Source organism: Lygodium microphyllum, chromosome 28 (genome assembly GCF_053477565.2).
Source record: "Lygodium microphyllum isolate KBCC chromosome 28, Lygodium_microphyllum_v1.1.10, whole genome shotgun sequence".
NCBI classification, from domain to species: Eukaryota; Viridiplantae; Streptophyta; class Polypodiopsida; order Schizaeales; family Lygodiaceae; genus Lygodium; species Lygodium microphyllum.
This window is the reverse complement of record NC_141162.1, coordinates 102,562,493-102,575,888: the sequence shown is the minus strand read 5'-3', so window position 1 is coordinate 102,575,888 and position 13,396 is coordinate 102,562,493. Positions and strand designations below refer to the sequence as shown.

General features: G+C 44.2%; 1 protein-coding gene across 1 annotated transcript; it reads right to left on the bottom strand.

Moving 5' to 3' along the window:
• Window positions 1–3,300: 3,300 nt before the first annotated feature.
• Window positions 3,301–6,017, bottom strand: RWP1 (HXXXD-type acyl-transferase family protein). Its single transcript, XM_087669970.1, has 2 exons — window positions 5,152–6,017; window positions 3,301–4,400 (listed from the first exon to the last, which is right to left on the bottom strand). Exons 1-2 carry the CDS (start codon window positions 5,605–5,607, stop codon window positions 3,507–3,509), a joined length of 1,350 nt encoding a protein of 449 aa, XP_087526096.1. The 5' UTR covers window positions 5,608–6,017; the 3' UTR covers window positions 3,301–3,506.
• Window positions 6,018–13,396: the final 7,379 nt, after the last annotated feature.

The window sequence follows — 13,396 nt, the reverse complement described above, 5'->3', positions numbered from 1 at the left end:
ATTGATTTTTGTCCATAGTGACCAACAGTCATCTTTTTATACCAATGTCTAATTGAATGTGTTTTGGCTATAAAGCTCCATGATGAAGTTATCTATCCAATAATCTCTATTTTTCACTAGAATCAATGCTATCTATTTTAGAATTAATTTTTTTGATATGTCCAAAACCATGTTTTAGCCCTATTTTAGCCTATAAACCCTCCTATAACCTGTAAGCACCCTGTAATAACTTTTAGTACCTATGGGAGAAGGCTTTAATACCTATAAAGTGTCCTCTTTGACGTGTAATGGTTGATGGTACCAACAATGCTTTAGCACTTCTGTGACTTGTTTTTGGCCCAATTTTTAATGGAGAATCCCTGTAAATAAGAGTGTGTTGTTGAATACAAAACAATCACTAAGTTAGCCCCAATTCAATGGCAATTCTCCCTACACCTACAAGTCTTGTGGGTTTCAGATCACTGAGGGTTTGAAAAGTTCCTCTTGAGCTAGGATGGCACACCCTTTCAAGGTCATAATCAATAAGGGAGGGTCGCCTCTCTTTTGGCTTACCAACTCATTTGGCATCCACTTTTCCTTGCATGAATATACATGCCAAATACATGCTAATTCTAAGTAAGCATAGATGAGATATATGACTAAAAAGAGTCTTTGTGATCTTCAATGGTATACAAGTATTAATAGATAGAAAGGGCTGAAATAGCATGAAAAGGGTTAGGTAATTACCCTTCAGCAGTAACCCATTGCTTTAAATATTTTCCACTTATCATCATGATTATTTTCCAATCTTAATTATCAATTAAATCACATAAACAAAGAAATAATAATGTTAGGAATAAAAATGATGCCATTGAAGCAATTAGAGCACCAATAAAGCACTAAAATTAATAGGCAAGATAAGGAAATGCAAGCATAACCACAACCAACCTAAAAAAGGCCATATATTCTATCGAATGTAAAGTTTGATGATAGGTGCCTATTAATCTCTCTTTTGAACAAGTGGATAAGCTATATAAATGGATGGAAAGAGAGATTGAAGAGAAAAGACTCAAATGTGCCTCTTAATGAATAGTGAACATGTTGATGGAAAACCAATCGATCATTTCTCCTCCAAAGAATCCAAGTCTTCAATGCTTGCTATAATGATTGTCTTTGGCCAAGACTGACCTCTATTTTGATAAAATCTATAATTCTTTAAGTGCTCCAAATCTTGATGAGATAAATCAATGTTAGTGAATTGAGTACTACTAGGCCTTAATCACACTCCTAGTAGCATAGAAATGCTAAAAGCCCCATCAAATCCAAAAGAATTAGAAGAGTTTTTTTAGCTTGACTAATGTCCATAAAGAAAGAAAAGAGAGAAAATGCTTTCAATCTTGTCATAATGCCTCAATGTTGGTACAATATCGATAGATTGAGCTTTATGTGGATTTCAATAGAAAAATGAGCTAAAAGCCCCTTTATTAGACTATTGCAAAAACCTCCTATCGCCCTGCTTTCTTGTGTATTCCATCTTGAAGCATAAAGCCTATGGACCCCATTTCATGGTCAATGGATACAATGAAAGTCTCAAAAGCACCAAAACTCTTGATAGGAGCATAGAGCTCAAAACCTTCACCAAATCTGGAGTAGAGTATTGCATGCCTATTATTACTAATTCAAGAATGTTGAATATGGTTTAAGAAGAGAAGTAAGATCATGAATGATCATTGTTAATGCTTTATCTTGCTATGATAAGCATTTAGAAGCATTTTCAAGCCTCCAACTAAGAGGCTCTACAATCGTGATGAGAGACATTGAAGATTTCAACCCTGCATGCAACACAAACTACATTGGCCCATACTACCACATCATCAACTAAAACAACCACCAAATGGTCCTTTCTTTGCTCCCAATGTTGTGAGAAAGAAATCCCAAGTGGCCACTGAAGGTGGAAGAACCACAGTTGAAACATGAAAGGCATAAACTTCCATGGAAGTTGAAGAAAGCCTAAAGAAGAAAGAGGAAACCTTGTTTCTTTGAAAAGTACACTTTGTCTTCTCCAAATTCAAAGAAGCCTCATGACTTGCTAAAATAGCAACACAACCACCATTTCTTCAAGACCTCTTACTAAAAGCTCCACAATAGTCACGATTTGTTTCAAAAGCACCTAACTAGTCATGGCTTTGGACTAATCAAATCCTATGACCGAGCTTTCAACTCCAATTACTTATCTTTAATGTCTATTGACTAGATTATGACCAAAAAATCACCTTGCAATCAGAATGAAGCCATGCTTCAATACCAATGTATTAAAGACAATTTCTCATAACAAAAAAATACTCATGAAATATAAAAAAGCCATGATCAAGGTAAACCACAGCTAATTCTCAAATTTATGTGCTAAAGAAATATTACAAGGAAAATAGAGATATCAACAAAATACCCACCTCTTACAATGGTGAAGTAAGGTACTCACCCTTTAGCCATGGTAAGGGGCCTAAGAATAGGAGTTCTCAATTGGCAAATTTGATTAATGGCAAAAAGATAACAAGCTTATCTTACATATTGACATTTTATACTCTTTCCCCAAGCCCGCGCTTTATTACATTGGGTATAGCCACCTTTTCAATCATTATTGGTCCACCAACTATGGGAATATCTAACATATGCTTTAATATGATCTTATTGGAGTCTATGGGATTATAGCCTATGCTTTATTAGGATCTTATTGGTGTTGAGAGAGATAGGTAAACGAGACTCTAGCTATGGCATTTATTTTAGGTCTTTGAAAAGAAGGGTTAAAGAAGGTGGCACAATGCAAGGTGTGGGCGTCCAAGCCAAGGCATTTCACGTAGGACCTGGCCCCACAACGTAGGCTCGTATACCAACTTTCCATTGAAATAAATGGTCGCCCTTCAAAATCTAACCTTTGAGAGGCTCGGCCGTATAAATTATGGCAGCAACATTGTTGCTTTTAGGCTTTCCAAGTCCTTACTGCTGGAAAACGATCGACGCAGCAAGCAACAAATGCGTGAGCTGGATTGTACTGGATGGTAGTAGTAAGAAAGAGGCCTCACAACGACAGGCACGCCATGCCTTCCAGCAAAAGGAGCTCAAGGACCAGGCATGTGGATGGGCTGTTCGTGCACACAGTGTTAGTAGTAAGCGAGGTGTCACCTTTTGCTCTACCCTGCTCGGGACGCTAGTATGTCAGGAAAAATATCTCAGGCGTCACAAGATGCAAAAGGAAAAAAGCTGCGATGCGAGTACCACCAACGTCCAAGGATGTCATCGAGGCGGAGCTGCAGGCAAGCTGCGTTTTGGAAGGGAATATGAATATCATATTGTCGCTTAGTAGCGAGGCATAACATCTGCGCAAGCGGCTGATCACAGCCTGCAGGGATCTACAAATGGGATGGTGGGTGGGGGAGGGTATACACGCAATGATACGAATTGCTGCAGTTTGCGAGAACATACATCGATTCATGGAGCAGCGGCGGGGCGCTGCCCAGCACAGAATATGATTAATCGAGGCGCAACTCGGCTTGCATGAGCTGGTCGAAGATTTTCATGCAGGGAGGCGGGAGGCCGAGGAGGACGTTGATAGACTTTCGACCGCCGCCGCCGCCGCCGTCTCCGTGGGAGAGGAAGAGGACCACCTCTTTCTCTGGGAGGGTGACCGGGCCGGAGCGGTAGGGCTCTCCCCAGCCGAAGTCGGTAGTGTGGAAGGAGAGGCGCGACCAGGTGGTGATGAGGAGCGTGGCCGCGAGGCTGGGCCGCTGCCGCGTGGCCTCGAAGAAGTCGATGGCGGACCGCATGTAGGCGTCTGTGACGAGGCCCACCGCCTCCTGGACCAGCTCCACCGCTCGCGACAGGGGCCCGCTCGCCAGCTCCCCCGCCGTCGCCAGGGCGTACGTCAGCACAATCCCGTTCCCCATGTAGCCCTTCGGCAGCGGCGGCTCGAATTTGGCCCTCCCGTCCACCGCGAACAGCAGCTTCGTCTTCTGCTCCGGCAGCATCCCCATCGCCTCGCTCCGGCATTTCCACACCAACCCCGACAGCGCCTCGAACGTCGTGCACTTGGCCAACGCCCCCGGCCCCTCCATCGCCTTCCTCTTCAGCCTGTCCAGCGCCTCCGGCGTGAAGCAAAAGGATTTGTACTCCAGATCCTCCCCCAGCTTCAGGTCCTTGTTCTGCGACAGGTCCTCTATCTCCGAGAACTCGTGGTGCGGGTAGTCGATCTTAGGCGGGTCCCGGGCCTTCAATATCGACCTGTCCAGGACCGGCGGCACCGAGAGCGGCTGCCCCCTCGCCGTCTCCGCCCATGAGTTCACGAACTCCATCGCCCCGATCCCGTCGAACATGCAGTGATTCATTCCCAACCCCAGAACAAAGCCGCCGCAGTCGAACTTGGTCACCTGCATGCGCGTGCCAACTTGATTAAGAGAGAAGAAAATTGACTCATACAAAGAGATCAGAGATTGCGCCCTTATTCGACTGATGAGCAACGACGTAAATAGCTTTAGACATTATCAACATGTGAATTCTCGATCTCTGAGAACTACGACGTCTCAGCAGCTAAGCTTCTGCAAGGCAAGCAAGCTCTACATCCCCCAGTCCCTAAGCCCCTACCAGGCAACCATGCCCTACATTCCCCAGTCCCTGGGGAGAACCCCTTATGTTGACCATGCTTGCATTGAGATGGACACCATAAACAACGACTGCACTTATGCATGTAAACCTCTCCAACACATACACCATCATTGACTAGCCAAACCTTCGGAAGGCCTGTGGTTCTACACACTGAACCACCTTCTTGCGCCAATTCTACTTCACTGTTCGTCAAGACAGACGACAATGAGGGACGTACTGTCGGAGAGAAGTAGCATTACAATGCAACAACCATAACTGCCAGACATCCGGCCACAAAACTATTTCCAGAAAGACAGGTAGCAAATGATTCAAAACCCACAGCGCATTCTGGTCAATTGGCAACCCTGAAAGCAGATTGTGTACAAGCAGCAGAGCCATTTGAGAAGAAAAGAGAGAGAGAGAGAGAGAGAGAGAAAAAAACAGAAGCAACATGGGAAAACAAGTAAGCGCACCCACACTACAGACCCAAATGCCACAGGCTTGGGTTGCAAAACATGAGAGAGAAGACCAGATTACCTGCACGACCACGGGTGGAATCTCGAGAATGTTCTTAGCACCAGGGACTGTGTAGACGAGCTGACTGAGGGTGGCAGGGTCAGGCTTGGTGATGTCACCCAGATCAGAGACAGAGCCCCGAGCGCGAGCTTCAACAAAGGGGATGCCCTGGCCAGTGCAATGGACATTGAGCTTGCCCTCAGTGCTGATGCCGAGGCGGCCGGCGAGGGGGTAGTAGTGGACGAGGACCTTACGGAGGGCATCCTGGATGACCTGGACGGGGTCCTGGCCTGCCATGTGGGGGGCGGCCTCGTACAGGTAAACGGTCTGCACGATCACGGCAATGTTCTGGTCGAGGTTGCTGAGGAAGTACACCTCATACTCCCTCTCTTCAGCCGGCGCGACCAGCGTGGGCTCGTCCTGCACTCGCTTCACCTGCACCAAGTGCTGCTGGGAGGTGGCAGCTTCTGCACCCATGCTACCTGCGTGTGCCTCTCTCTCTCTCTCTCTCTCTCTCTCTCTCTCTCTCTCTCTCGCAAATATCACTCTATCCCTCCCTCTGAGCTGCACTGGCCTCAGTCCCAGCTTTCCTAGCAGCTCGCAAGTGATGAATACCGTGCCTTGCACCCTACCGTGTGTGTGATGAAGATATCCCCTTTGCCCCTCTCCGCCTCTGCCTCTTTTAATGCATGCATGTGACCCCGCCTCCCCTGCCTTCGTGCTCTCCTCTCTCTCTCTCTCTCTCTCAGATACGTAGCTTCATTTCTTCCCCCCACCTACTCTGTGAGGGCCATGTGCTTGCTGGCTCTTGGACGGCGCTTAGTCGCTTATAGGCTTCTTTGTATTCATGTCCCTCCACCTACTTCTCACGCACACGCTCGCTCACTCCTCCTGAGTCCTTAGACCCCCCCCCCCCCCCCTTTCACATTGCCTTTAGACAGGGAGGGGTGGGAACTCTTCCTTGGTAACCAACACCAATCCAAGGTTTGGTCATCTTTTTTATGAAAGAGGCAGCCCAATTGGAGTGTGGGAGTGTGAGTGAGTTCATAGGCCCAAAGAGTGTAAATGGGGTTTGTGAAAGAGCAATGTAGCCGACATTGTCACACCTATCATCAGTAGGGAAGTCTTTGAAAAAAGGGGGATTTGCATCGTGTTAGACTACTTCTAGGTAAATGGCAAATGACCAAAAGAGGCATGATGCCTTTGGCAAATCTTTTCTTTCTTCTTCGCTAATGGTGCCTTACCCTTCCTAGCAGAATGTCAAACCCTTGGTTTGTTGGGGGCTTTTGTGGAGTAAAGAAAACCCACTCCCCACATTGTGATTGTGTGGCAATGACGAAGTGGTGTTCTTCCCCCCCCCCCCCCCCCCCCCACTACCATTGGGTGCAACTCGATGCTTAGGAATGTTAGGGGAAGAGCAATCCAATATTAACAATGATATATCCACAAAGATGTCAACCATAGGGTCTAATCACGCCTGTTGTTGCTCCTAAAAATGATAGGAAGTAGGAAGGATAACCCAAGATTTATTCATGGTAATAAAAGAAATAAGGGGCCATGCACAGCTCAACTTTCTCAAAATTTAGGTGAGAGGCATAGCAAAGGAGAAACAATGGTTTTCAAAATAAACGTATTCTTTAATATTTTTGAAAATCCCCATTGCTTTAACTTTCATGTGGCCAAGATAAGATCAAGTCGATTGCTACTTCTTTAGAAGCAATAAACCTCACATGATGTGGATAGAAAAAGGCAAGCCAAGTAGATCAACAACCAAAGAATTTGTACATGTGGCCAAAAAGAGGTAAATGAAAGTCCTACTATCTTTATCTACTGGCAATGGAAATTGCACACATGGTCATACTATGCAAGTTAGTAGGCCAAGCATGGAAAAATAAATTGTTTTCAAGCCATTGCTCCTAATCATACCATATTTACAAAATATTTATGTACTATGTCACTTCATCTTAAGAAGTGTTTCTATACCACATCACGTCATTTTCCCCTTAATTGATGTTTGTGCAACATACAATCAATATGCTTTACCATTCAACACATTGTTTATCTTTAGAACTGAGGTGTTACACCTATGAATGTGCTAAAAAAGTATGGAATTGGTTATGATCATGTTAGATTGGGGGATGCACATGTGCGCACACACATGCACATATGCACACAAAGAGAGAGAGAGAGAGAGAGAGAGAGAGAATTGTGTGAATAGCCTATATGACACTTCAAAAATGAGAAGTAAAAAGTAAAATGTGAGCACAAGTAAAGGGAAATTTTAATAAAAACATTGAATGAAAAAGGAGAATAAGAAGACAAAATATCATCTCTACATATAAGAGTCTTCAATGTTAAGCCTTTTACATGTAAGAGTCATGATTCTACCCCAAAGGGGCTACTCAATTTGTAAGAACATTGCATGCATTGCTTGTGGTTGATGGTTTGATTCCTAGTTAAGTAGTTGGGGTTGTACTTTCACCGAAACACAAGTGAAATGGGTGTTGGCCTTCAAGCCTTGGGCAATGTCCCAACTAATTAGAAAATAATATGAAAGGATATGCATTATAATAAATAAGTATTCTATTTTTCTAAATATCTATAACTAAAGGACTAAAAATTTCAAGCAAAACATGTACAAGTAAATAGAGAAAGTTGGTATTATATTCAAAAAACATTGAATAAAAAATGAGTTAGTATAAAAAAGGAGTCGAATGAAAAGACAACTTAAGATCTCTACTTGTAAGAACATTCAAAGATAAAGCCTTACATAGAGTATGAAGCATAAACCCACAAAAGGAGGACCTAAGTAAGTGCTAAAAATTTTGAATAGTTGCCTTATAACCAATCATATCTTCATGTCGGTGTTAAATATTAATCTCTATCAATCTTAATGTTAACCATTGCCATGTAAATATTTAACAACTTTAACTCGTTTATATATAGTTGCCTTATAACCAATCATATCTTCATGTAAGTGTTAAAGATAATTCTCTATCAACCTTAATGCTAACCATTGCCATGCATGTATTCAACAACTTTAGCTAATTTATATGTAGTTGGTGTGTGTCTTGCCTTTTGGTACAATCAAAGAGGCCTGTAGAGTTTTGTTGGTTGGTTACATGGCAAGAGATACCTACTCACAAGTATGTTAATTAGTCGATGGGAACCCTTATTCTATATGGTAGCCATGTAACAATGATCCCCATCTTTCACTTTTACTACACTCTCAAACCAATATTTTTATCCCTTTAGCTAAGGAAATAATAAAGACTAGCGTTCCGCGGCATGCTTCGCGCACATGGAACGCTAAGCTGCTTTGCTACAATCCATTTATCATCTTTCTCTCTCCTCTTTTCCCTCTCTATTTCTAATTTTTTTATTTACTCTCTCTCTCTCTCTCCCCTCCAAATTTCCTATGTCTAATTTTTTCTCTCTCTCTCTCTCTTTCTTTGCCTTCTATTTTAGTTTATTTTTTCTCCTCTCATGGTTCTCTGTGTGTGTCTCTCTCTCTCTCTCCTTTACTCTCTCCTCTCTTTTCCTTCTCTCTTTCTCCTCTATTTTTTTCTCTCTCTCTCTCTCTTTTTAAATTTTATATTTCCTCTCTCTATAATTCTCTCTACATGCTCTCTCTCTCTCTCTCTCTCTCTTTCTCTCTCTCTCTCTCTTTCCTTTCACTTTCTTTTCTCCTCCCTCAATCTTTCTTAAAGTAGGTAAATTTTTATATTTTCCCTATATATTTTCTTCTACTCGCCTTTATATTTTCTCTCTCTCTCTCTCTCTCTCTTCCCCCTCTTCTTTTCTCTCCCTTCCTCTCTCTCTCTCTCAAAATATATTTAAAATTAAAAAAGACTTTTCTCCTTTCTCTTTTTTCCCATCTCTCTTCCACTTTTCCTCTTTATTATTATTATTATTCTCTCTCTCTCCCTCTCTCTCTCCTTGATTTTCTTCTCTCTCCCCCCTCTCCTCTCTTTTCCTTCTCTCTCCTCTTTTTCTTTTTTTTCTTCTTCTCTCTTTAATTTTTTTCTTTTCTCTTTTTTTTTTAAATTTTGTCTTTCCTCTCTCTATAATTCTCTCTGTGTTCAAATTATCTCTCTTCTTCTTCTTTTCTCTCTCTCATTTTCTTCTCTCTGTCTCTCTTCCCCATTTTATGCTCCGCCCTCTCTCCTCTCTTTTCGTTTTTTCTTTTCCTCTCTCTCTTAAATTTTATGTTTTCTCTCTCTATAATTCTCTTTCTCTCTATTCCCCCTCTTTTTTCCTCCCTCTCCTCTTCTTTCCTTTTTGCTCTTTGTATATTTCTCTCGGTCTCTCTCTCTCTCTCTCCTCTTATTTTTATTTTCCTCTCTCTTTCTCTTTCAAGTTATTTTCTATCACTCTCCTTTCTCTCTATATATTTTTTCCTATGTCTAATTGTAGTGGGAGCTCACGCTCAACCGTCAAGACCCACGGACCGCTTATTGCTTCAAGCGTTTCAAGCGAGCTCTAATGGCTATCTCTCACCTAGCCGATGCGCCGTCAATCCTATGGGTGTAGTGAGCTTACCTTGATGCTGATACAAGTTGTCTCCTCTCTCACACACCCCGGTAGCTCCACGATCCTAGATGCGAACTCAAGCCTCCTCCATCTCCAAGCTCCATCCTCCATAGCCGCGCACACGAGAAAAGAGAAGAGAAGAGAAGAAGAGAAGAGGAGATGGTGAAGAGCTTCACCCTCTTGATCCCTCACTCTCACACACTCACTCTCTCACACTCTCACACTCCCTCTCTCAAGAGCACACACAAGCAAGAAGATGAGGAGAAGAGAAGAAGAAGAGAGCTCTTGTTAGCCACACACCAAAGAATGAGCTTCCATTCATTTTCTGAACTTTATATACAAGCCTTAAAATCCCATGGGCACCCATCCCTTTTTTACATGACCGGCCATTGTGGCAAGGTCCTTTTTCCATTTCCCTCTTCTAGCCTTATGCCTCTAGCCTACACTTGTCTAATATTTTACAATTGGCACAGGAGGGAGCCTAACGCTCTTTTACAAGAGTTTTCCAAGTTTTTTGAGGCGCCTTTCATTTAAAATTGTGCTTTTTGCCCCGTCTTAGCTTTGGAGGTCGCCTGCGTGTCTTTGCTCTTTTTCCATGTTTTTTTCTGTTTTTTTCTTCCTTTTTCCACCATCTCGACTTTTCTTTTGTGCTTTTTCCTTCCTTTTTCCGCCATCTCGACTTGGGGTTAACATTACCCCCCTCCTAGACGGGTGCCAGTCCCATGGCACTTTTGTGTTGTTGTAGGTTGATAGGCAATTGGCCAAATGGTGTAAATGTGAGGGCCACTTGGAGACTCAGGCGCTTGTGGAAGCTGTGAAATGATTTTTGTCGGAGAAGCCAAATGGATATTGCGTGGTTGACGAGGGCCTTCGAAGTTGGTGGTTTGTTGCTTTTTGTGATGCCTGAAAGGAGAAGGTGCAGTGCTGTTCCTAAGGGGAGTGCCTACTTCATTGTGTTAGTGCATTGTGCTCGTGCTAGTGGAATGGGGAGGTGGGTCTAACTGTAGGCAAACCTGGGTGATGTCCCACACTTGAGGACCCCATTTGTGCCAAGAGAGGTGCAGTGCAAGTGGCTTAGGGTGACAAGTCTAACCATAGGTGTTACCTCCCTAGGTATGTCCTGCCCTTGATGTGCCCTAAGCGTGAAGTGGGGGAGCAAAAGGGCTAGGGGGTTAGGAGTGGAGTCGGCCGACCGAAGCCACCGGACATGTCTAACTTGAGAACCCCTAGGTGCAGTGATCGTGCTTTATGTGGTGGTAAGTGCTTCTGCAAGTGGGCTATGTTGTCCAATCACAGTGGAGAGTGTTTTTCGTGCTTTTCCTTTCATGCTGTTCTTTTCTTTGCTTTTTCTTTTCTTTTCTTTTCTTTTCTCCTTTTTTTTTTGAAGTTACAGTAGTGGAATGACAGCCAGGGCCTAATTCTCTTCATTTGAATGAGGAGGGGGAGGGGGTTGGATGGATTTGCTCAAAAATTGGTAGCTTTGCATGTATCCTTTCAGATTCATGTGGACGTGGAGAGAGGTGGTGAAGAGGAAAGGGTGATTGCATCTAGTAAACTTGTTGTCATTCATGTATTCTAGGAGGGCTAGGCAAAAAGAGGGGAGGAGACTAGCCCTCATCATTAGACGAGCCATGGCACAGCTGTCAATGGCATTAGGGTCGAAGAAGAGGGGAGGCAAGCCGCGCTCTTATGGAGTCGGGTCGTGCTTAAGTAATAGCTTAAGTAATCTAGATAGTTACATGTAGTTACAAAAGTTGGATCGAGGCATGAAGAGAAATTTGCGAGGAAGCGCGTCATAGAGTCATCTAGGCTTTCTAAGTTAAAGAGGAGGGCATGTTCGAAGGATACTACATTGGAGTTATAGATAATGGGAAAGTCGTAACGCCTGTGGAGGGTGGCATCAAAATCCACACCTACCCTTCGAGGGTATGCCATGTATGTGGGGTTGTTCCTCTCAAAGGGCAGCGTGTTACAAAACGCCATCCAAGCGAGCATACTAATGTCGCATACTCGTCTCCTCCACAGGGGTTGGCTTTTATAGCCATGTACTGTATATGGAACTTCAAAAACTTTGTTTTGCCAGTAGTCGGCCTCTTCAGTTCCCCAAGAGGTGGGGGTCTTCTCTCTCTCTTCTAGCCACTTTTGCCCTAGTCGGCCACCAATCGCAATCACCTCCTCCATCATCTTAAGTGGCAAGACCCTCTGCAGGCTGTTGGGCAGGAGAAAGCTAAAGGTGAATGGATCCTTTTCTTTTTCTTGTCTCTCTCAAACCACTAGCTCTGTGTGGAATCCAGTTGGGATGTCGTCAGGGCAAGGTGGGAGGGGTGCAGATGGTTGCACAGCTGGCTTGGCCCTTAACTGCTTCCTGGCTTCTTCGACTAACTTCCTGCGTCTCTCTTTAAGTGCGGCTTGTCTCTCCGTAGATGGATCCTCCTGTTGTTGCTCTTGAGACTGCAGCAAGGGGGGTTGTGGGATCACATCCTCTTTGAATTTGCCCATGTCGAATTCGAGTTCTGCTTCCTTCCCCTGCCGATCTCCTTGTTGTGCTCCCTCTTCAAATCCTATGGCATCTATTTCCTAGGGGGTTAGGCCAACCAACAATAGGTACTTCCTTTGCTCTTCCAGGCTCAGTCTAACCTCTATAGGTTGGGGTGGCATCTGCAGTCCTACATGCAGCTGCATGCAATGTTAAGCTTCTTTTGTGCCACCTCCAACGATTCTCCCTCCTCTGGGCGGGTGGTGTCCATGATTGTATTGAGGAAGGCCTTTTGTTGGGCATCGAAGGCCACTTGGGTGAATTCTTCCTTGTTCTCTATGATGATCTTCTCTTTTTCCACCAGAGCAAGGTGCCATGCCAGTGTCTTCACCCTTCTTTCATTCTGCGTGGCCCACTCCTCTGCTCTCTTGTTCATCTCTTCTAGGCTCTCTCCTTGCCTCAGAGTCAGGGTCGTGAGCCTTTGTTCTTGGTCTTCCTGTTCTCTGACCAGTTTCTCTTGTTCTTTTTTTTTTGGGTTCAGCTGATCGGTCAGGGACTCGGTCGATCTTGTTCTACTGCTGCTCCATGTTCTATTTTCTTTCCTCGTCCCTGGCATTGAGCTCAGCTAATAAGCGCTTCGACTTTGGCGGTTTTTGCAATGAGCTCCTCATATTGCATGATTAGGAGCTTGTGTTCTCTCTGCATTTTCACAAGTTCCTATGTTTCATTGTCTAGTAGCTGCCTCCAATGCTCTTCCCTATCGTCCTTAGCCTTCACTTCTTGCTTGAGATCCGAGATCTCCCTTTACTGCATGGCTATCATTCTAGTTTTGTCGAGTTGGAAGGTAGCTACTGACTCCTTTTCAGCCACCAACTCAGCCACAGCTATCTTTCGTTCCTCCTTAGCTTTCTCCAATTGGGAGAGTAGCTCGGCAATGTACTCACCGTAGTTAGCTGATGGTGTCATCATTGTGTGGATTGGTGATGTTGAGGCTTCCACCTTCTGCCGTTTAGGGTCTTGCCTTGATTCTGCATCAGTGGCTGGCCTCTTTTGCCCTGTGGCCGTAGTTTCGATGCTTTGTCCCTGGGCCATTTCTTTGTTGATGAAGTATTGCATCCATGCCACGAAATTCGAAACATCGGCACTGGTCGGGATACTAGGGGTGATGGTGGCTGGTTCGGTGGGAGGCACCATGAGGGGAGGAATCGAGTGAATTGGGGCTTTGCCCTTGCCCTCAATGACAGCGGGCGACACGAT